A 24026-nucleotide genomic window follows, 5' to 3' on the forward strand; every position below is an offset into this window, starting at 1 on the left:
TGGTTAAGATGGTAAATTTTATGTTATGTGTTAAACACAATTTTTTTTAAAAAGTAATCTGAAATGATGTATCTCTGTGAGGAAGCCACCATCTCAATACAACATTGGACTCATTGGTTTCATCTTGCTTTCAGTTCTTGGGCCTTGCTTTTCATTTATTTCATTTTGGTTTAATTTTGGTTTATAATTTTGTGAAATATATTACATGGTTTCAAAGCCAAATTTACAGACAAGATACATTCAAGGAAATCTAACTTCCACCCCTGTCCTCTCCATGCTGTTCCCTCCCTCTTTCTGCAGGTAACATAGCTCGATGGTTACCTCTATCTCTATTCATGTTCTCACCTTAGACAAGAGGTGGCACTCCATGAATAGTTTTGCATTTGGCTCTTTTACTTCACATGTAGCTTGAAGATCTCTCTGCACTAGTATACTACAGAGATATTCCTCATTTCTTTTTATAGCTTCATATTACTTACTCCATGGTGTCAACATACCATAGTTTACTTAACCTGTGGACATTTGGATTGTTTATCATAAGTAATGCTTCAGCACATAACTTTGTGTACATGTCCTTGTATATTTGCCACACTGCCTCTGTGGGATTCCTAGAAGTGGCATTTGTATGTCAAAGGTTAAATGCTATATAATTTTGCTAGATAGGAGTCTAAGCACTTTTTGAGAATTCATTCAAATTCTCTGTCCCTACTCTACTATAGAAGAAGATCCAGGCTCCTCTGATGGGAAAGGGGTATTGGAGGTGAGGCCTGAGAAGCTGTACTGAGAAACCTCTCACCTGAGATGAGAGAGGAACAAAAAAACCAAAGGAGTAAACAGGACCAGGAAACACATGGAAAGTCAAAGTCAAGAAGCCAGGAAGGAAATCTAGGGGGTTTCTAATAGGGACCAGGAGGAGATATGGAAGCTTCAATCCAGGAACAGAAGTGTGGGAATAATGAATGCACAAAGGCTGGGAGCAAATTGGGAAGTAGTCAAGGAAATTACCCAGAACAGCAGCTGCTTTTCTGCATTCTTTTCTTGGCTGGCTGGAGCCTAATGCAAAGTCACAGAGTCAATGCATATGTTCATAAAATGCACAAGGGCAATTACCTGAAGGAAGACATGGTAGCTGAAACCCAGTTTGTACTTTACTCACCAAACCGATAAAGTGCTCCATCTTCAGGTGCAAAGGAATAGTGGTAGGGTGTAGACAACCTTTTTCTTTCTAATTTGTACAAAGGTGTCACATGGCCCAGCCATGGCCTTGCTCAAGTTAGCTGGGCTTACGGGCCATGCAGAATGGTCAATGGTCACTCAAAATCTCCTCCTACCTTAGTATATTCATTTTTCTTCTATAATTTAGCTATAATACTGCACTTTCAAAGTGGAAGGAACTTGAGGAAAGTGAGGGTAAATTTTATAGTCTTTTGCATTTGAGCCATAAGTAGAGTTGTTTATTTTAATAAAATGGTTTGTTTTAATAAAAATGGTTTCCAGGTTAAACAGCCAACTGGTTAAACCTTAGGGTTGTGTGAGGTGAGGCATGTTAGTACTTTTGTTTATTTGGAGATGGGAGAAGCAGGAAAAACAGCAAACCATGAGATACCTGGAGATGATATAGATCTTTATGTGTAAGATCTTGAGCTTTGGCGTTGAGAGTCAAGGAACTTAATCCTAGCTCGACGATACACTAGTTCAGGTAAGTGGTCTTTGAACACTTCTGCTCACATAACCTCTAATGGAATTTTGAAAAACTATGTAACCTTCCCTTTAACATTGTTCTGGAAATCCTTGCTTCCGCAATGAGGAAAGAAAGGGAAATAAAAGGTATACAGGTTTGGAAGGAAGACATAAAACTGTCTTTGTTCACAGATGACATGCTCATCTGTGTGGAAAATCTGAAAGAACTGGCAAAAAAATTTCCTGGAACTAATAAGTGATTATTTCAAGGCTGCAGATACAAGGTTAATGTACAAAAGCTATTGCTTTCTAATATACCAACAATGAACACGTGGAATTTGAAATTAAAACCACAATATCATTTAGATTAGCACTCCCGAAAATGAAATACTTAGGTATAAATCTAACAAAATATATATGAGGAAAACTACAAAACTCTGGTGAATGAAATCAAAGAACTAAATAAATGGAGAGATATTCCATGTATATGGAAAGGAAGACAATATTATCAAGATGTCAGTTTTTCCCTACTTGATCTATAGATTCAATCCCAATCAAAATTCCAGCAAGCTATTTTATGGATATTGACAAACTGATTCTAAAGTTTATATGGAGAGATAAAAGACCCAGAATAGCCAACACAATATTGAAGGAGAGAACAAAATCGAAGGACTGACATTACCCAAATTCAAGACTTCAAGCTACAGTTATCAAGAATACCATGGTATTGGTGAAAGAATAGACAAATAGATCAATGGAACAGAATAGAGAACCCAGAAACAGAGCCACTCAAATATAGTCAACGGGTCTCTGACAAAGGAGCAAAAGGAATGAAGTGGAGTAAAGACAGTGTTTTCAGCAAATGGTGCTGGAACAACTGGACATCCACATGTAAAAAAATGAATCTAAATACAAACCTTATGCCCTTCACAAAAAATAGCTCAAAATGGATCTTAGACCTAAATGTTAAATGCAAAACTTTTATAAAACTCCTAGAAGATAATATTGGAGAAAACCTAGATGACCTTGGGTATGGTGATGCCTTTTTAGATACAACACCAAAGACACGATTCATGAAATAAATAATTGATAACCTGGACTTCAATAAAATTAAAGACTTCTTCTTGCAAAAGACAATGTCAAGAGAATGAGAGGATAAGCCCTAGACTGGGAGAAAATGTTGGCAAAGGATACCTCTGATAAAAGACTGTTATCCAAAATATTAATATATAAAGAACTCTTAAAGCTTAACAACAACAAAAAACTACTCAATTTAAAAATGGGTCAAAGACCTCAATAGACACCAAAATATACAAAGGACTATTAAAACTCAACGATAAGAAAATGAACAACCTGATTCTGAAATAGGCAAAAGACTTGAGCAGATACCTCACAGAAGAGGACGTGCGATAGCAAATAAGCATACGAAAAGATGCGCTACATCGTGTGTCATCAGGACAATGCAAATTAAAACAACAATGAAATAACATTACATACCTATTAGAACGGCCAAAATCTGGAACACTAACAACACCAAATGCTGGTGAGGATGTGGAGTAACAGGAACTCTCATATATTGCTGGTGGGAATGCAATACAGTAGAGCCTCTTTGGAAGACAGCTGGGCAGTTTCTTACAAAACTAAACATACTCTTACCATATGATCCAGCAATTGCACTTCCTGGTATTTGCTCAAAGAAGCTGAAAACTTATGTCTACACAAAACGCTGCAAATAAGTGTTTATACAGCAGTATAACTGTATTTATAACTGCCAAACCTTGGAAGCAAACAAGACACCCCTCAGTAGGTGAGCGGTTAAATAAACTGTGTTACAACCAGATAATCAATGCTAAAAAGAAATGAGCTACCAGGGAATTCCCTGGCAATCCAGTGGTTAGGACTCTGCGCTTTCACCGTGGAAGGCGAGGGTTCGACCCCTCGTTGGGGACTAAGATCCTGCAAGCCGTGTGGCATGGCCAAAAAAAACCCCCAAAAGACAGAAATGAGCTACCAAGCCATGTCCCCATTGACCTCTCCCTCACCTTCCTCCTTTAGACCTAAAGATGTCTACATCTGTTAGCTCCTCACTGGTTTCCTTTAACTCTTGTAATTAGTTCCTTTGTTAAATTTCCCTGATAGAACTTACCATTTGTTTCTCCAAAAAGACACTGACTGAAACAACTAGAAATTCTAAATTCTAGCTATCAAAGATAACCTTTAGCTTCCTAACACAACAGTTGCCTGTCTTCTTGTCTGTCTTCATTCCTGGACCTGTTGGTCCCTTGAGGGACTGTCAAGAGCTGTCATTGCATTCTCAGAAGTGAGCTGAGGGCCTGACCACAGTAAACGCTCAGTAAATGTTTGTTGACTGAACTAACGTGATTTCTTCTATTGGTGTCTTTTTTTATTTTTTTGGCCACGCCACACATGGGGCCTTTGTTCCCCCCCGAGGGATCGAACCTGCACCCCCTGCAGTGGAAGCTCAGAGTCTAACCACTGGACCGCCAAGGAATTCCTCTATTAGTGTCTTTTTAACATTAAAACTAGAAACAGAAATCATCTAAAAGAGGTAAAATCTGTCTGAATTGGTCACTCCAGAAAAATAACCCTTTTTTTGATCTGGCTTGTTTCAGAGACATACATGCAGAGGAAGAACCAATTTTTGCCATTTATTTCTCTTCGTTTACCTAGTCCGCTTGGTTCTCCCATGTTGTTATTTACTGAGTCCACAGCAAACATATGATGATTTTCTGTAACTCGGCCCAATCCAACAGCTACTGCTCTGATCACTTTGGCCTCGTCGGTGTTTTGGCCTGTGCTGTCCCGGGAGAGGGTGGCAGGGCAAAGAGGTTAGATGGATGGTGGTATTTGGAGCGGGGTCCCTAGCTCCACAGACTGTCTGAGGAGCAGGATCTTCAGCTCCCCAGAGGACAGCAGGGGTCCAGAGCGCTCTCATGTCGTAGCTGTCACCGAGGAGACGGAAGGCACATTGTTTGGTCGGACTCACTGAGCAGTCTTCACGGTCTTCAAGACCAGCCTCTTCCTCACTTAGCCCTCCACCTTCACCCCACTCCCTGCAGCCACAGACGCCCGGCTCTGAGCTGGGAGCTGCTGTTTCTGCCTTACTCTCCCCTGTGGGAGCAGCTTTGGTTATTTTTTTTTTAACGTTTTTATTGGAGCATAATTGCTTTACAATGGTGTGTTAGTTTCTGCTTTATAACAAAGTGAATCATTTATACATATACATATACCCCCATATCTCTTCCCTCTTGCATCTCCTTCCCTTGCTTTGGTTACTTTTTATTTTTGGGTTTTTTTTTTTCCCATTTGGGATACAATTCACATAACATAAAATTCACCCTGTTAAGCATTTTAAGGTGTACAGTTCAGGTGCTTTTTAGCATATTCACAACGTTGTGCAAGATTCACTACCATCTAATTCTGGAACATTTTTGCTTTGATCTTTGAAGCCCGGAAAATGAACAAAAGGGGTTGAACCTCATTAAAATAAAAGCTCCCCATGTCCGAGAAGCATTCATGGTTTGGTACGTAAAACCCCTCATTTTGTATTTATATTTATAAGCATTTTTCCTCCTCAAGGACCATGATATTGTAAAAAAAAAAAAAAAAAAAAAAAAGTTTTTGCTTTATTTAGAGTCTCTATTAATTCATTCGTTCCATTTCATTTTTTCAGCATATTTCCAATTGCTTCTGGATCAGAGGGTGCTGGTGATACAGAGTGAACAGCGAACAAGACCCCTGTCCTCTGGGGTTTGCAGTCGGGCAGGGGTGAGACCAGTAATCAAGTTATTACTATTGGGATGAGTGCTACGGGGTGAATGATAGGAAGGCATCCAAGCCTGGGAGTCAGGTGCCCTTCCCCTGAGAAAGGGGTGTTCACGGTGAGACCTGGGGGCTGAGGAGGCTGAGCTAGGGAAGGCTGGTGTGTCCAGGTCTGAGTGTAGCCAGGGTGTGGAGGGGGCAGATGAGGCAGCTCGCGGTGAAGTCTTGGGTGGGAAGGGAACGATGGCCAAGAGGACCTCGCAGTTCCGTGTGGCTGCAGCATCAGGAGCTGTGGGCGAGCGAAGCACGATGACGCGCCACACGGGCAAGTCACAGGGCCTTGGAGGCCACCCTGCCAAGTTGGGACTTGATCTTCAATGGGAACCCATCGAAGGCGTTCATGTGGGGAACGGCAGGATCCGTCCACTGTATGGAGGCCACGTGGGAGAGCGTCATCGGGTGAGAAAGGGTGGCTGCCTGGGCGAGGACAGTCATGAGGATGGAGGGGAGGGAAGAGATTTAAGAGATATTTGGGAGGTGGAAGAGAGCGGGGTGGAGAGGGGGATTTGATGATGACTTAGAAACAAGGTGGATGGTACGACAGGGAGCTCTGGTGAGGAACAAGTCTGGACAGAGAGTCATGGGTTCCCTTTAGGACGGGTTGGGTTTGAGGTGCCTGGGAAACATCCGCGTGCGTGGAGATGTCAGGCTGGTAGTTGTGGGTGTCTGGCAGCTCAGAGGACAAGCCTGGACCAGAGAGATAAAGTTAGGAGAGGCGGAAAGTAACCACGAAACCGCCCTTCACATACGGAGATCACAGCATCTGAAGCACCTCGTCAGGCTGCTTATTTACTTATCATTCTTTCTACGTCAGTGATTCTCACTCTGTTCTGCCCGTTCCTGGACGGGTGTGGCATTTTCTCCAGGAACATCTCTCATCGTGTACAATGACTCTCCCTTGTCTAAGGTTCCTGGAGGGTAGGAAGGTGTTGTTTATCTTTGCATCCCCGGGATGCATTTTAGAAAGTCACTAGGTTTCTGACTGAACACTGACCAAGAGAACACATGAATCAACGACTGTGTTAGAATCTGCATAAAAGCACCAATTAGAGATATGGCTGACATCAATTTAATTTTGTAGCACCCATTATTACAGTTTAAAATAATTTCTATTGATAAATAAAACATAAAATCATGCAGGACATCAAAATGAAGGCAGCTTAAAAAGTACAGCACGAAGATATAGAAGGGATCACAAAAACCCAGTCGTTTAGAAGCATAGTTGAAGTGTCCTCCATGGAGCTTCCAAGGGTATGCCTCAAAGGAAAATGGTCACTAGCGGTCACCTCAAACAGAAGAGCATGGCCCAGCTCAGGAAGCCATGAGAAGCTTACCCTCTACGTTTCCAAAAGGGTTGATAAACTCAATCATTTCGTTTGGAGTTGCACCGTTGACTGCTTTGATCTCTTCGATTCAGCTGTGGAGTGATTTCCCGGAGGCATCCTCAGCTAAACGTGGCCATGGGGAGAGAGAGAAGAGCCTCTCCTCCTCTGCTGTGGGGCTTCCTCTGGGTGATCTGGACCCCCAGGTGTGGCCCCCCACTCACCTGGCACTTGGATCAGCGTCACGGCCGTGACCCTCTAAACACGAGGGAAGCAAGACTTACCCTCTCGTCCATTTATACCCAAGTGCACACGGTTCAGAAGGTGGAGTCGGAATTCGCAGGCAGGAAATCATAGAACCAAGAGGGGAACTTTTTTTCAGTCAGTTCCTTGGGTGCACGCAGTTCCATATGTTTCAGTTACAAGGGCAGAAAACAGTTTCAACATTCTTAAGGCCAAAGTGTCATTAAATATGAAAGACAATCCAACTAATTGCTTCTGCGTGTCTAAGTGAAAAAGGGAAGCTGATGTTAGCCCGTAGCTGGGAGACAGAAGGCCACAGGCATATAGAAGAAATCTGATTCAAGGAGTGAGGAAATGGCCCTAAAACAAGCAACACACAGAGCAGAAACATGGACCTGGAGGAGAGGAAAATTCTAGAACCGAGAGGGCAGATGTGGAAAAAATGTTATAAGGAGGATAGTCATGGCTCAAAACTAAATGAAACATATTCATTCATCCGCAAAAGGGAAAGAAAATTTGCTAGACCTTAGTTACTAGGATTGTATTTAAAATAACATGTTTTTCTATCATATATCATAGAGGAAGAGGAAAGTCTAGTGCTCCTGTTTGAAGTGTGCTGTAACTGAGGGAGATCGAGCCCTTTGTCTTTTTGCATAGAAGCCACTGTTCTCATGATGTTAAAGACGGAACATCATTAAATTGAAAGCCAGAGACTAACTCTCCAAAGACAGCTAACCTTACATCTCCACAGAAGAAAAGTCCTTCTGAGTGTTTAGGAAGAATCCCCAGAGGGAGAAACTGTTATTAGAGTTGCTGTTACACATTTCACCTGAATGACGGGTGATGTCATGATGGAGACCTTCAGGGGAACGGAACCTTCATCTCAATCACGCAGGCCCCATTCCACTTCTAATATTTGTCAATTTGTAAAATAACTGCACTCTTCCTATCTTTTAGTGGGGCTACTTCTACGGGTTCTAACATAAAACCAATAATCAATAGAAGGTTGGTTCTAGGCTGGTCTTAAACAAGCCTGAAAGGATGTGAATAGATTTCAGCCTCCAGCAGAGGACAGTACCACATTAAAACTAATATTCAGAAAAAAACAGAGGTGCCGCATCTTTTGTCTATTACCATGCATTTCCTATATATTTTTTTTTCTTTTCTGCTTCGCCAGGTGGCTTGCAGGATCTTAGTTCCCCAACCAGGGATTGAACCCGGGGTCCCTGAAGTGGAAGCACAGAGTCCTGACACCTGGACCACCAGGGAATTCCTCTATATTTTTGAGTACTTATTATTTAGTGTCACAAAAACGGAAGACTCCTTCATATAAGTTATCTGAAATATTGACGGGCAATCCTGGCATAAAACTGAAGCCCTAACAATTTTAAATCTTATAATTTTAAATAACCCTGTGCTTTATTTTTGTCTACCTTCCACTTGAGTCTTCCTCTGTGTGTATATGTCCTGGAGGGGGGTGGTGTCTAAAACAGCTTTGCTTTCCATTCCCTTACAAGTAGAAATTTTCTATTGCAACCAAATAAAATGCTTATTACATAGAGCCTCATCACACAACATCATAACATTGCAGATGGGAGTTTTGTTTAAAAGAGTGTATCTCGGAACTTAGCTAAAGAGATTTCATCCTTCTAATAGCAAAAGGACCTCATCAGAAACAGTTTAGTTCATAATGTGGTCAATTTAACATGGATGCCTACAGACAGTATAATAAGCAAAGCTCTTAAGTATTTTTTAATATAAATTTATTTATTTAATTTATTTGTTTTTGGCTGCATTGGGTCTTCGTTGCTATGCACGGGCTTTCTCTAGTTGCGGCGAGTGGGGGCTACTCTTCGTTGCAGTGCGCAGGCTTCTCATTGCAGTGGCTTCTCTAGTGGAGCATGGGCTCTAGACATGCGGGCTTCAGTAGTTGTGGCATGTGGGCTCAGTAGTTGTGGCTCGCAGGCTCTAGAGCACAGGCTCAGTAGTTATGGCTCATGGACTTAGTTGTTCTGCAGCATGTGGGATCTTCCCGGACCAGGGCTCAACCCATGTCCCTTGCACTGGCAGGCGGATTCTTAACCACTGTGCCACCAGGGAAGCCCAAAGCTCTTAAGTATTAATGAACCTAAATAATTTCTTTTCTTTCCACTTTTGCCTTTGTAAAGTATTGGGTTGGCCAAAAGGTTCGTTCGGTTTTTTTCCGTAAGATGGCTCTAGTAGCACTTAGCTGTCTTTAACTTCATTTGAAACAATTTTGTTAGATTGTATGTGACAGCTGTCATATCAGCATGCTTAAAAAAGACTTATCAAAATTGGTGAATTTTTGTGTAGCCATTTTAATATTGAAGATGGAAGGAAAAAAGCAACACTTTCAGCATATTATGCTTTACTATTTCTAGAAAAGTAAAAATGCATGGAAATGCACAAAAAGATTTGTGCAGTGTAGGGAAAAGGTGCTGTGACTGATCGAACATGTCAAAAGTGGTTCGTGAAGTTTCATGCTGGAGATTTCTCACTGGACGATGCTCCACGGTCAGGTAGACCAGCTGAAGTTGATAGCGATCAAATCGAGACATTGAGAACAATCAACATTATACCACACGGGAGATAATCGACATACTCAAAATATCCACATCAAGCACTGAAAATCATTTGCACCAGCTCGCTTATGTTAATCGCTTTGATGTTTGGGTTCCATATAAGTGAAAAAAACCTTCTTGACTGTATTTCTGCATGAGATTCTCTACTTAAAGTAATGAGAATGTTCCGTTTTTAAAACAAATTGTGACGGGCGATCAAAAGTGGATACTGTACAACAATGTGGAATGGAAGAGATCGTGGGGCAAGTGAAATGAACCACCACCAACCACACCAAAGACCGGTCTTCATCCAAAGAAGGTGATGTTGTGTATATGGTGGGATTGGAAGGGAGTCCTCTATTATGAGCTCCTTCCGGAAAGCCAAACGATTAATTCCAACAAATACTGCTCCCAATTAGACCAAATGAAAGCAGCACTCGACAAAAAGCGTCCAGAATTAGTCAACAAAAAATGCATACTCTTCCATCAGGATAACGCAAGACCGCATGTTTCTTTGATGACCAGGCAAAAACTGTTACAGCTTGGCTGGGAAGTTCTGATTCATCCACTGTATTCACCAGACATTGCACCTTCAGATTTCCATTTATTTAAGTCTTTTTAAATAAAATTCAAATAGTTATTTATTTATTTTTGGCTGCATTGGGTCTTCATTGCTGCGTGTGGGCTTTCTTTAGTTGCAGTGAGCAGGGACTACTCTTTGTTCTGGTGCATGGGCTTCTCATTGCGGTGGCTTCTTTTGCTGCGGAGCACGGGCCCTAGGGCATGTGGGCTTCAGTAGTTGCGGCGTGTGAGCTCAGTAGTTGTGGCTCACGGGCTCTAGAGTGCAGGCTCAGTAGTTGTGGCACACAGGCTTAGTTGCTCTGCAGCATGTGGGATCTTCCCGGACCAAGGATTGAACCCGTGTCCCCTGCATTGGCAGGCAGATTCTTAACCACTGCGCCACCAGGGAAGCCCCATTTATTTAGGTCTTTACAAAATTCTCTTAATGGAAAAAACTTCAATCCCCTGGAAGACTATAAAAGGCACCTGGAACAGTTCTTTGCTCAAAAAGATAAAAAGTTTTGGGAAGATGGAATTATGAAGTTGCCTGAAAAATGGCAGAAGGTAGTGAAACAAAAAGGGTGAATATGTGGTTCAATAAAGTTTTTGGTGAAAATGAAAAATGTGTCCTTTATCTTTACTTTGAAACCAAAGGCACTTTTTGGCCAACCCAATATCAGCATATTTATGCTTTTACAGTATTTATTTGCTAAAAATTAACTTTAAACAAAGTTATTTTGGGTTATTTCACAATTGAATTATAGTTCTACTTTAGTTGAGATTTACTTTTGATATTTCTGTATGTAACACAAACAAAAGTCATCCTCCATTTGGTCAAGGTCTAGAATCCGAATGAACTTTAATTAAAAACAATGTTTGGTTAAATTTCTCTCTGCTAAAAAAAAAAAAAAAATCTCTCTCTGCTAACATCATACTCTTAATAAGTAAAACTTTTCATAAGGTAAATGCCAACAGATACAGATGTCAATATGAGCAAATAATGGTAGAGTGAAATTAAAACAACACATTTTTATCAAATCCCATATTTAAAAAAAATCCCTCTACCCTAGCACATCCCCTTATGCAATTATAATAGAAATTTAAGCGTTCATAGCCAGTGATGGAAATTATTAGCCATCAGGGCTTTCAAACTAATGCCGCCAAATGGAGAGATGAGTGGGTGGTGCTCTGTGGTCTCACGGTTTTCCTGTAATTCCTGAATATAAAGGACAGGACTTTCCTGGTGGCGGAGTGGTTAAGAATCCGCCTGCCAATGCAGGGGACATGGGTTCGATCCATGGTCCGGGAAGGACCACATGCTGCAGAGCAACTAAGCCTGTGCACCACAACTACTGAGCCTGCACTCTAGAGCCTGCGAGCCACAATTATTGAGCCCACACGCTGCAACTACTGAAGCTCACATGCCCTAGGGCCCGTGCTCCGCAGCAAGAGAAGCCACCTCAACGAAGACCCAATGCAGCCAAAAAAAAATCTTAACGTTTTTGACCCACCTCAAAGATAAGTTCAGCTGACACTTATGAACAAGAGCCATGTTCAAGAAATCTATGAGGATAAATTCTGCCTAAAGTCAGGTTTTTTTTTGTTTTTTTTTTTTGTTTTTTTTTGCGGTACGCGGGCCTCTCACTGCTGTGGCCTCTCCCGTTGCGGAGCACAGGCTCCGGACGTGCAGGCTCAGCGGCCATGGCTCACAGGCCAAGTCGCTCCGCAGCATGTGGGATGGGGCACGAACCCGTGTCCCCTGCATCGGCAGGCGGACTCTCAACCACTGCGCCACCAGGGAAGCCCTAAAGTCAGTTTTGAGACTGAAATCTGAAGTTTGGAATTTTGGAAACATGTCCCACAGAAGCAGTGCCAGTAGGGACCAGTGTCCCCAAGTCAGCCCACAAAAAGCTGTTAATTCAGGAGTCTGTGAAGCATAGAATGGTCCATTCTACAGAGCCTGATCACCAACAGTGTGTCCATGAGAAAATTTTCATCATTTTCTGGATTTCAAGTTGGGGATGTTAGGAACTGGCTCTTGGCTTTTATTTGCAGCTGTGGCCCTACTGGAGGGAGTCAGAAGCCCACCTCCTTCAGCTGCCGTTCTGACCAAGAGTGCCCCTTCCATCGCCTCCTCCCGGGCTGCCCTTCATTACTGCAGGTGGAGGGAGGCTGTGGAAATAAGGGAAGCCTTCCCACCCTCCCTCCACCGGATGATGCTCCAGCTGGGGGTGGAGGTGCCACCTGGAGGTCAAGGCCTGGAGGTTGAGAAGGGAGGTGCAGGCTGGGGAAGGGGGCAGAAAGGGGTTTTCCCTCCCATTCTCTGCCCCCTCCCCTCCCCCACTGCCTCTAAGGTGGTCACAGACCCCGCAGGCTGGGGCTGAGCTGAGGTGACAAGTCTGTCTGGGCGGAGAGGACTGTGAAGGGAGAAGTGCAGGGAGTCCCCAGCTGCAAGGGGAGGGAAGGGAGCTTCTGGTGGCTCCTGGCCAGGCAGCAGTGAGCAGGGACGTCTGTCAGGCTAGGACCCGCTCCTTCTATCCCAAGGCGGTGTCAGGATGCAAGGAGGGTCTGGTACCACAAAACACTAAATGATCACAACCTTTCAGTTCCATTTCCCTAAAATGTCCATAATAAATGCCAAAGGCTCACCTATACTTTCCCACAGTACATTCTGGGCTAACACATGAGAACATGTCACATGTAGCCTAATGAGAACATGGTACATCAAATCAAACTCCTAGAAGATAAGAGCGCCCTTACACGCTCTGTACGGTGCCTGGAACACGGCTGACAATCAATACATAGCAACCACTCACCGGGCGTCAAGCTGCAAAAGACTCCAGTTTTAAAAACCTCTACATTTTATTCCTGGCTGTTACTTAGAGTACATCTTTTGATAAACCTGACATTTACCTGCTGAATCTGACAAGACGAGCTAGGTGTGATTAGCACTGACTGAATCAGAAGTGATGAGTAAGTCTCTATAGTAATTTTGCAAGTTTAGAGTTTACATTTGACGCCGAGGCTGACCATATACCAGCAACCTCATAAAAACTGCTGTAACTGCTAGTGGGAAAAAAATGTCAGTGGTGTAGGAAACAACTTTCTTTTGAGTTAATCCTAATCTCCCTTGTACTCCAATCAATGTCATTCATCATTTTTGCTTATTTTAGTCGGGGATTTAAACAGAATCCTCCCAAATTGGAAAAAGTGCCTTAATTTTCTAAACCTATAGCCAAAACCAAATAGCACTTCTATGAAATCGTCAAGTAAACCAAGGCTTCTCTCTGCCTCCCCCCGCCCACGCCCCAAACCTAGACAATTCTCTCTAATAACAAACGCTCCCATGCACACCACCTTCCACAGTAAACCATCAAATGAGAACAGGGGATAGTCTTTGGACCCAATTTTTCACTTGGTTTAAAATCCTTTGAAATTTAGGTTTTAATGCATAGCTTCCTTCCCAGTATCACCAGTAAAGATTTCTCTTTCTTCGCTAAAGTGCTGTGTAGTATTATTGGGCCCTGTTTTAAGGTGGGATAGTAGGTGCTAGACAGGGTTACATTTCACCCACAGACCAGGTAGTTTTTATTTCTTAACTGAGCTTTCTCTCGGGGGTGAAACACTCAGCCTGATACACAAGACATAAAAGTAAATATTAAATTAATTTTTAAAAAGCCAAGGGTACCGAAAGGGCCTACTCTTTGTCAACACCTTTCCCATGGTCCTTATTACCCTGCTAACTCCTGACTCTGTCCTCCCAATCACCATCGGTTTTTGCATTTCTTTCAAAAACACTCAAGCAAAGTCCTCTTTGATAGTGCACAGATTATACAAGTATTTGAATAAGAAAGATGGCATGTGTCCTGAAGAGTATCACCACGCAATGCCAGTAGCCTGTGAATTCACCTAAGTACTTTACAAAAAAAGAGTAACAGACTAAAGGGAAACTTCTCTCTGTGGTTTTCTTCTAAGCTGTGGGAGTGTCATTAATCATAAAGGATATTGTGGATGATGACTTTTAGTTCCGACTTCAGTCTTCAGGTGGTTTTTTTTGTTTGTTTTTTTTTTTGTGGTACGCGGGCCTCTCACTGTTGTGGCCTCTCCCGTTGTGGAGCACAGGCTCCGGATGCACAGGCTCAGCGGCCATGGCTCACGGGCCCAGCCGCTCCGCGGCACGTGGGATCTTCCCGGACCGGGGCATGAACCCGTGTCCCCTGCATCGGCAGGTGGACTCTCAACCACTGCACCACCAGGGAAGCCCGGTCTTCAGTTTTTAAGGGAGAGGATACTTTTATTTTCATCATGGCATGAATCCGCTCTGATTGTAGCTTTGGCCCTGGTCCCTATAGGAGCCTACAACATATTTTTCCCAATTCCAGATTCAAATATTAAATAAAAACAGATGTGCAAAACTAAAGGAAAATCCGCCACCAAAAACATACCCTACCCTCCACAAAACCACCAGCTTTGGGGAAAACCAAGGTCCGCTGTCCCACGTCCTTCACCTAAACTTAAAAACGAACAGATTCACATTGCTCCTTAACCTGTGCCCGTCTCTATGTCTGAAGAGGCCAATGAGAAGGAGCCGAGGGCTTCCCTGGTGGCGCAGTGGTTGAGAGTCCGCCTGCCGATGCAGGGGACGCGGGTTCGTACCCCGGTCCGGGAAGATCCCACATGCCGCGGAGCAGCTGGGCCCGTGAGCCATGGCCGCTGAGCCTGCGCGTCCAGAGCCTATGCTCCGCAATGGCAGAGGCCACAACAGTGAGAGGCCCGCGTACTGCACAAAAAAAAAAAAAAGAAGAAGGAGCCGAGGTCTAGAAGTTCCTGGGGTGCTCTCCACGCCCCCTCCTGGGCCATTCTTCGTCCACCCACCTGCGCAGGACCTTCTCCACATCGGCCCTGTGGTAGAGCCGGCAGAGCTCCATCAGCTGGCCCACCGTCCTCTGACTGTTCCGGAGTAAGAACTCCAAGGTGGGGCTCTGGGGCCTCTGCTCCAGGAAACACAGTTCATCGTAGGGCATGCCCCACTTGCTTGCGAAATTCCTCCAGTTTTTGACTGTTGGGTGACAGGGATCCAGCTTTATCCTGATCACGTCCAGTAAGTCCTGGTCATTGAGCAAGTCGCTGATGGTGGGGGCCAGGAGCAAGCAGGAGGAACAGGTACAGTTTTCTGCGCAGGACGCGTCCTTGCTTATATCTGCAGGGACAAACGATACGGTCCACGTGTCAGCAAGAGGCCCAAGAGGCGCGCTCATCTCTTCCGTCCTCTACTTCCCCGCTGAATGGTTCATAGCGTCAGTGTAAGTACAAGAGCACGTCTTACAGAGATATTTCAGGAGACTCATTTCTACATACTCCCCAATAATGTGTTCTTCTTTATGGCCAAGGATGGCTGCTTTCCCGGAAGCGGTGGCAAGATTTTATAAAGCCAGTTCTCCTTTCTTTCTGAGACTCTCTGTCTCCCAGGCTGTGCACCTGTGGGGCTGCTGGCCAGAACGAGGGCTCCGAGGAGCAGAGCTTTCTCCGTCGGCAAAGTGCCAGCCCAGGGCTGTCGGATTCTCCGTCTCACGGGAAACCAGCCCTCCTCGCCTGTTCCTCAACCCTCAGCCCTTCCAAGTTACGAGTCAGCCCTGACAGCTTCTCAATGCCAAGCACAGCGTGTTAGGGTGTAAAGGATTGCACAATTCTTTAAAAGGTCTTTTAAAAAAAAAAAAATACACACACACCCAAAACTGGAATATCCACTCCATATGTGTATTTGAAAATGAGTGATAATTGATAATGCCAGAAAACTTACTTTTTAGATTTATGGCCACCTTGTCATGCCTTTGCCTTTATCTCTGTTTTCTTCACCCATGGGGCTGCCTCTGAAGTGGAGCCAACACCCCGAGGCGCGTAGCAGGTGGGACAAGTGGGTGGTTTTGAGCTCAGCCTCAGCAAGAGCAGCCCCAGCGCGGAGGAAGGACAACCTTCCCCATCGGTCATCTTTGGTCTCATACAGTACCCGGCAGCATGTCAGCAGGAGGGTAGAGTTAGTAGGTTAAGTGGTGAGTAGGTCTGAGGTCAGAGGTTAGCAGGTAAGAGGCAAACCAGTTATAGTAAAATTGTAAGCAGGGTCTGTACAGCATGGCAACCCAAGCGACTTAAAATATGCAACAGCGGGCTTCCCTGGTGGCGCGGTGGTTGGGAGTCCGCCTGCCGATGCGGGAGACGCGGGTTCGTGCCCTGGTCCGGGAGGATCCCACGTGCCGCGGAGCGGCTGGGCCCGTGAGCCGTGGCCGCTGGGCCTGTGCGTCCGGAGCCTGTGCTCCGCAGCGGGAGAGGCCACAGCAGTGAGAGGCCCGCATACCGCAAAAAAAAAAAAAAAAAAAAATATGCAACAGCACTGGGTCTCCTGACCCCTCTGACCAGGGACGTTAACAGCCAAAGGTGACACTAGAGGTCACTGGTTTGGAAAATTCTGGGAGGTTATGATGACCTTTTCTACACTGAGCCATGTGGACTTCCCAGTTTAGGAAAGTAAAGAATTCAGAAAAAGGAACTCACTTTGGTGACTGTAAAATTGAGAGCCAGCAATTTTGAGGCAAGCACACAGTAAAAGATAACAAGAGCCGTGAAAATTGTGTTCATTCTCTTTGACCTACTAATGTAACTTCTGAGAATCCAGCCTAAGGAGATCATCTAGAATATGTATATGCACGAACATTTTAATTACAGTTTAATCATATTATCCATTTTTAAAAAAACAGTTTAAAAAGTTAGGGGACTAGTGGAATAAATTACTGTACTACTTGATGGGATATTATTTAAGTAATTATGAAGACTACGTAGCAACCAAAAAATGTTTGTGCTCTCACATTAAGTGGAAGGCGCAAGATGTGAGGAATTTATGTACTCATTACAACTATGGAAAAAGTCTCTGTTAATATTACTATGGAAGGAAATGTACAAAAATAATAATAGCTGTTGTGGTTAATGTGGTAGGATTATGTTTCTATTTTCCAAACTTTCTCTAGTGGTGGTGTATTTCTATGATAACTAAAACAACGTATTACATTAATAAATATACTGTTTAGCACAAAGAAGGCTTAGCACTGGAGTGACCCTCCTCTTTGCCAAGCTTCACTTATGCCTTTGAGCCCACCCCTTACTTCTTTCCCCATGCTTTATTTCATCAAACATCTCCTTTCCCTCCCCTCATCTCCAGCCACCCAACTCTACTGATTCTCTTTCCTTCATCTACAAATATGTACAGGGCTCCTCCATCATAAAAAATAAGAACCTCAGCCTGCCCTCCTCTGGCTTCATAACTCACTGGAGTGACTTTCTCTCTACTCTTATTTACTGTTTTTATAAAATGTATTTATTTATTATTATTCTTTTGGCCACACCACACGGCACGTGGGATCTTAGTTCCCCTGAGCAGGGATCGAACCCGTGGCCCCTGCAGTGGAAGCGTGCAGTTTTAACCACCCGCCAGGGAAGCCCCAATTTACTATTAAACTTCTAGAAGGAGAATTCAAAACCTGTTGCTTCCAATGCCTCATCATGTTCTTAATCTTCACCTTCTTTGGCTTTGAGCAGCATCTGACCCAGCCAAGTTCTTACCAAACCTTGTACAGAGTGGACCCAGTTCCCTACACCGCAACTGTGGGCCAGAGTCCAGTTCTGATGGGGTAGAAAAGCCCAGAGAAGCAGATCGCCACCTGCCCGTGAGGGTCACCCAGACCTCCTGCTGCTGCTAACGCCCCCATCACACCAGCTCCCCTTGGATCTGGCTGCCTCTGGAACTGGGCCCAAGACCCTTTTGCCCCTTTGGACACTGTCTATTGCGCTGCAGGCTGTGTTTTCCCTGAAGGGTCCTTCTGAAGGCCAAGCCCCATATCCCCAGGCATACCCTACCAGGTTCTGGACACATCCCTTCTCTTGTCAGCCTGATGTGCTAAGATCCCAGCCTGTCTCATTGCTGAGTCCTTGGGAGTTCCAAGGAAGCGCTCTAGCCCTGTTCTCAGCCCGAAGTTTTCCCCTTCCACATTCTCTCCCTTTGGTCACCTTCTCCACTCCCAACAACCTCTACAAAACTCTCCCACTAGAATAGAAGACCCTTTCTTTCTGCATCTGCAGGACCCAGTACAGCCCTCGGCATATAGTAAATGCTTAACTAACGTGGACTGAATGAGTGAGGAGTGAGTGAATGGTCAGCCCTGCCCACTCACCTGGGCTCCAGAACTGACCACTGGAAAGCTCCTCCTGATGTTCAGAAGACACCTCCAACTCAAAGGACCCGAAACAGGACTTAAATTTCTCCCGCTATGCACCCAAAGCACCTCAAGTCCCCTATTTACACTTGCAGTTCCCCGGCATCCTTATAGGGTCCCAGCCTCCCCTGGAAGCTCTCCACACCTCTCTTACTATTCCCCGTGAATTCCTTGAATATAATCTGGGCTCCAGAGAAGGGGGACTACTCAGTTCCCTGAACAGACAACCTGTATTTTCCTTTATGTCAAAGTTTAATTAAATGAAAAGAAAAAAACTAAGCTCAGTGTAGAACATTTTAAAATTATATACAATGGTGAATTTTGTATAAACTTGAACATTTAGGGTTTTCCCATATTTTCATAACTATCAGGAACAATTCGATGCAGATCCTTACATATAAAAATTTGGGGCACATCTTTAACCATCTCACCAGTAATGGGATTATTAGGCCAAACGTTACGAGCATTTTTAGGCTCTCAATGCATATACACTAAACTGCTTTCCAGAAATAAATGCTGTGCCAATTTACACTCCAGAGTATAGTGATGGTGCTTATCTCACTTCACTTCTGTCAGCACCAAATATTACTTTAAAAAATCTTTGTCAGTTGCATAGGTGGAAATTAACAAAGATTTCCTCTGTGCCTTTTCTGGTATTTTCTCTCTGATCAGTTATCTATCTCTCTTCTTTCTTTCTCCCTTTCACTGAACTTCCTCTAACTGGACTTCCCTTCAGCTACTGAACTTCACCCACTCTATAAAACCCACCTCAGACACACCCCTTCATGAAACCCCCCAGCTCCTGCCTAGAACGCTGTCTTACCCAGAATCCCATCATTTTGTTTGCATCTCCTGACTCTGCCTTGCAGTGAGATATTCTGTACGGTTTTTGTTGTTTTTGTTCCTCATTTACCTTAAATGCCCTGAGAACAGATCCATATCCTTCTGCAGTATGTCCCACATCTTACAGTTCTAAAATGTTGAATTACATTTACATGTAATATAGTGAGAGTTATTCTTCAGCTTCATTAATAACGGTGTACAAAGAAATAAGACTTCAGCTGCATGGTGGGACAGAAGTTTACTTATTTAGAAAAAAAAAGAACTAATGGTGAAGGTGGTTTTGCAGTAAAAGGGGGAAACTGTGCAATTTTCTTTGCCCTTATTTAAAGGTAGGGTCAAAATAATATTCTGTCAAGTGGAAAAGAAAGCAGCTTACCAAAGGGTATGTATAATTCAGTTTTCATAAAAACAAACTAATACAGTCATTTATATCCACATGAAGTATATGTTATGCACACATTCATGGGCACAGAAAAAAATCTAGAAGCACATATAACAACGTTAACAATGGCTATTTCCTAATTTTCTATAGTTACTGTGTTTATTTGGGGACTTAAAAACATTTGTTTAAATGTCACAGAAAAATAAAGTAGGATTTACACTTCTAAGTGCAGAATTAAGTGTATTCGTGTCTGGAAGTCTGCTCTGTATTACCTCCATAAGACTCAGGGTTGGCAATGTTTTCTCCTTTAGTGTCAAGAAGAAGAATGAAAATATCATTAAGGATTCTGTGAAGCTCCTCTAAGCCTTCTAGTGCATAAGAAGCTTCTATTTCTTTGAACAACTACATAGACTACAAAATTATCAGTTTGTTTTAAAATATATGATGTGTCAAAAAGTCTACTGATGTTTTCCTTTTGTATTTTCAATGACACAAATGCTAAGCCATTTAGTGAACTGGAATCTACCGAAACTGCCAACAGATGTGAATTTGAAGTTGCCTTTTAGAATCATAAACTATAATTAACTCTCTGAGGACTTAAACAGAGAAATGTGTTTCTTTTCCTATGAAATACATTTTGTCCTGCCCTGCTATAAACACCTATCATGTAACAGTGCACATGAAAGGAAAGATTGGGTAATGCCTTGGGGAAGAAACAATTGTGGAGAGAGAAGGACTCAGGACCAAAGAAGTTTTCATCAGAAATGGGGAAAAATGGGATTATTATTTGATGCTTCTCAATAGCAAGTACAGGGTGGCTGTACAGAAGAAACTCAAAAACTCTTTACTAAATGAATGAATGAGAACTGTGCTTTCTCCTCAGGAGACAAGGTAGGTTTCTTACTACTGTTTGATGAATTTTAGGACCTGAAAAGAATTACTGGTAAAGGGAAGAGAATGTTGCTGATGTCTGCTGGCAGTTAACAGATATGGTGGAAAATAGAACAGAATTGGTCTTCAAATACAAAAAGACGGACTGATTCTAGATTTGGGGGAAGGAAAGGAAAGTGTTATTGAAAAAAAAAGAGAAGTTAATTATGTATAAAAATTCACTTAGATTCTCTAACAAGTAGGGTCCTCACTTGTCATATTTTGACACTTGACTTGGGTATTTTCCACCGATGCAAAACAAGAACATATTACACCATTAATTTATGATGACTTCGGTTTTTTTGGTGGTTCACGGGCCTCTCACTGTTGTGGCCTCTCCCGTTGCGGGGCACAGGCTCCGGACGTGCAGGCTCAGCGGCCATGGCTCACAGGCCCAGCCGCTCCGCGGCATGTGGGATCTTCCCGGACCGGGGCACGAACCCGTGTCCCCTGCATCAGCAGGCGGATTCCCAACCACTGCACCGCCAGGGAAGCCCGATGACTTCTTATTGTAGTGGCCAAAACCCTGGAAGGACTTGCCCTCTGTGAGTTCAGTCTGAGTACTGGCTTAAACTAAGGAAGAATTTATCAGCGGAGAAAGGGCCAAATTTCTCAGCGATTTTCATCACCACAGTAACTGTCATTTATCAAATGCCTAACGTATAACCGGCCCTGCACTAAGTCCTTTACACACATAATCCTGAAGCATCCGATTCTGCATGTGTATCACATGGGGCCCATCAAACCCTGGTGCTCCAGCTTCCCAGAGCTTGACTGCTCATGGCACTTAACATCCATGGACTTTAGATTCCTCATGTATCAAATGGAGATGATAATAATTCCTATAGCTCATGAATTAAGTGAGATAAATGATGTGAAAGCATTTTTCTCAAGTCTTATGTAAATGTTATTTAATGATGTTAGGTTTTTTTTTTTTTTTTTTTTTTTTTTGCGGTACGCGGGCCTCTCACTGTTGTGGCCTCTCCCGTTGTGGAGCACAGGCTCCAGACGCTTAGGCCCAGTGGCCATGGCTCACGGGCCCAGCGGCTCCGCGGCACGTGGGATCCTCCCGGACCAAGGCACAAACCCGTGTCCCCTGCATCGGCAGGCGGACCCTCAACCACTGCGCCACCAGGGAAGCTCATGATGTTAGGTTTTACATTATTTTTTTTAAGTAGACTGGAAAAAAAAGAATCCCCATGTCATCTAGCCTCTGTTGACACCTCCTAGCTCACCACCTTTTCTACTGCTCATCACTGCCCACACTTGTCCCTAGAACACTAAGCTCAATGCCGCCTCAGGACCTTTGCACCAGCTAGTTCTGTTCCCTGGAGTCCTCCTTCCTCAGATCTCCACATGGCTGGTTTCTTTGCATTATGTAGACCTTGGTGCACCTTCTTAGCTAAAGCAGCATCCTTTCCCTGCAGGCAAAACCCATTGCACTCATTTGTTTTCCTCAAGGCACCTACCACCATATGAAATTACTTATTTGTGTTTATTGTCTGTCACTCCCAACTAGTATATAAGCTCCAAGAGGAAAGGGATGTACATGTCTGATGCCACCACTTCATTACAGGCACATAGTAGGCACTCAATAATGTCTGCTGAGTAAATCAAATGAATGAAGAATGGGACACAGAGAAACAGTCAAATTAGGAACCTCTGGGCAGCCTATGAAGAGCTATCTAGAGATTTTTCAGACGAACTGAAAGTTTTTTAGTGCTGAGTGTATACAAGGCAGAAGAAAGATGACTGGTTGCTATGGAGACAGAGTACACTGAGTACCACAGAGATTATCCACCTGAGTTTGAGAGGCGTGCCGACCGAGTGTCAACACAATCGACACTGTGCAGGTGTGCAGCTTGGACAGGTTACTGAGCTTGCTAACGCCATGGTCTCCCTCTCTGAACAGGGAGAGCGATACCTATTTCATAAGGTTGTTGAGAGGATTAAATGATATCATCCCTTAAAGCCTCATCCTAGTGCGTGATAAGTATGCAACAAAGAATAAGTAGCTGTGGGTAAGGAACCATAACCAACAGCCTTTTTTAAAGCAGTGGTTCTCAACCTTGGCCAAAAAATGGAACTCTCTGACCCCCCTTACCCTGCCCCTCCTGCAGAGATTTACAAAATCCTGATGTCTGGTGCCGCCCACGAGATCCTTATTTATTTGGTCTAGGGCGCAGGCAGGACATGGGAATTTTTTTTAAGCTCTCCTGACAATTCTAATGTGCAGTCAGGGTTGAAAACCATTGCCTTAAAGACATCTACAAGAGTAACTTCTTAGTCAGAGGGCCTGCCAAGAGCAGATTTTGGAATGACAGCTACTTCTCTTTGAAAGATACCGTGTCTGCTTGGTGATCAGGAGTCTGCGGATAGATAATACTTCCCTATGCTCACAAGCAGAATGGATTTTCCTACGGGGCTTTTTTTGCCGCTCTCCCCCTATTCTTCATCCTGTCTCTCACACACATTTTACATCAAACCTTAAAGCAGAGTTCAGAAATCAAGCATGTTCATCGGCAAGGTATGTCTATGTCATTTAAAGCAAAGTAAGAAACAGTTCGTGTCCAATGACGCAGTGTCTAACTCTCAAGTTTGAGGCTGACAGGTTATAAAATGCTGGTCAATTAACAGTTAATTGGAACAAGACGCAGAATTCACAAGGGTCATGATTGGTTGAACCTAGAAAATGGCTTCAGTCAGGATGTCAGCAGTGGATCACAGATTGACTTAATGTGTCTCCCTGCAGGGGACGTGCCGTTTTATCTTGTACGTCCTGGCTTTTCAAGAGCTATTACCACACGGGTGTTTTCCTCCAAAGTGTTCAGTGCCACTGCTGGCTCTCAGATCATTTATAATAATGCTCCTCATGATAACTAGGTCTTGAGTTAGTTCAAACAATTAAACAGTAAACATTTTATATTGGCAGCTTCGCAAACAGCAAAACATTGTGGTTCTAAAATAAAATAACTCTCTCCTAGGTGTCTATTAATTATGAGATTTGGAAAATACCAACAAGTGTCAAAGTACAGTCAAATACTTCTGCAGCTATGTTTGTTAAGGGTGTCAATTCGTGCTTTTTTCTGTGTGTGGTGTCTGATGTGGTTGGAAATAGATATATTTAAAATGCCAGTTTACGGCTTTGAGAAATCACTGGGGTGCCCACATACCACACGACTCATCAGAGGTAGTTATTTGATGTGAGCTGGAAAATGATGAAGAATTATTTTTATCTACTAAGAAACCGACCCAAGGGCTTTTGGTGAGTGTTTGATCTCTTAACCAAAGGGAAAAACAATATGGTTTCATTTTCCCTCTCTGAAATACCCTTTTAAGAAGACATCAAGTTGCTAACATCCCTGGGGAGGCTAACTGA

At 43.5% G+C, this 24026-nt stretch overlaps 1 protein-coding gene across 1 annotated transcript in view; it reads right to left on the reverse strand.

Moving 5' to 3' along the window:
- Positions 1-15043: 15043 nt before the first annotated feature.
- Positions 15044-24026, reverse strand: part of EDARADD (EDAR associated via death domain) — a 54286-nt gene continuing 45303 nt past the window's right edge. Inside the window, 1 exon segment of the mRNA XM_067027483.1 lies at positions 15044-15431. Within this exon segment, the coding sequence (XP_066883584.1) occupies positions 15049-15431 (383 nt within the window). The 3' untranslated portion in view covers positions 15044-15048.

The sequence above is a fragment of the Kogia breviceps genome, chromosome 2, assembly GCF_026419965.1.
Source record: "Kogia breviceps isolate mKogBre1 chromosome 2, mKogBre1 haplotype 1, whole genome shotgun sequence".
Taxonomy (NCBI): Eukaryota; Metazoa; Chordata; class Mammalia; order Artiodactyla; family Physeteridae; genus Kogia; species Kogia breviceps.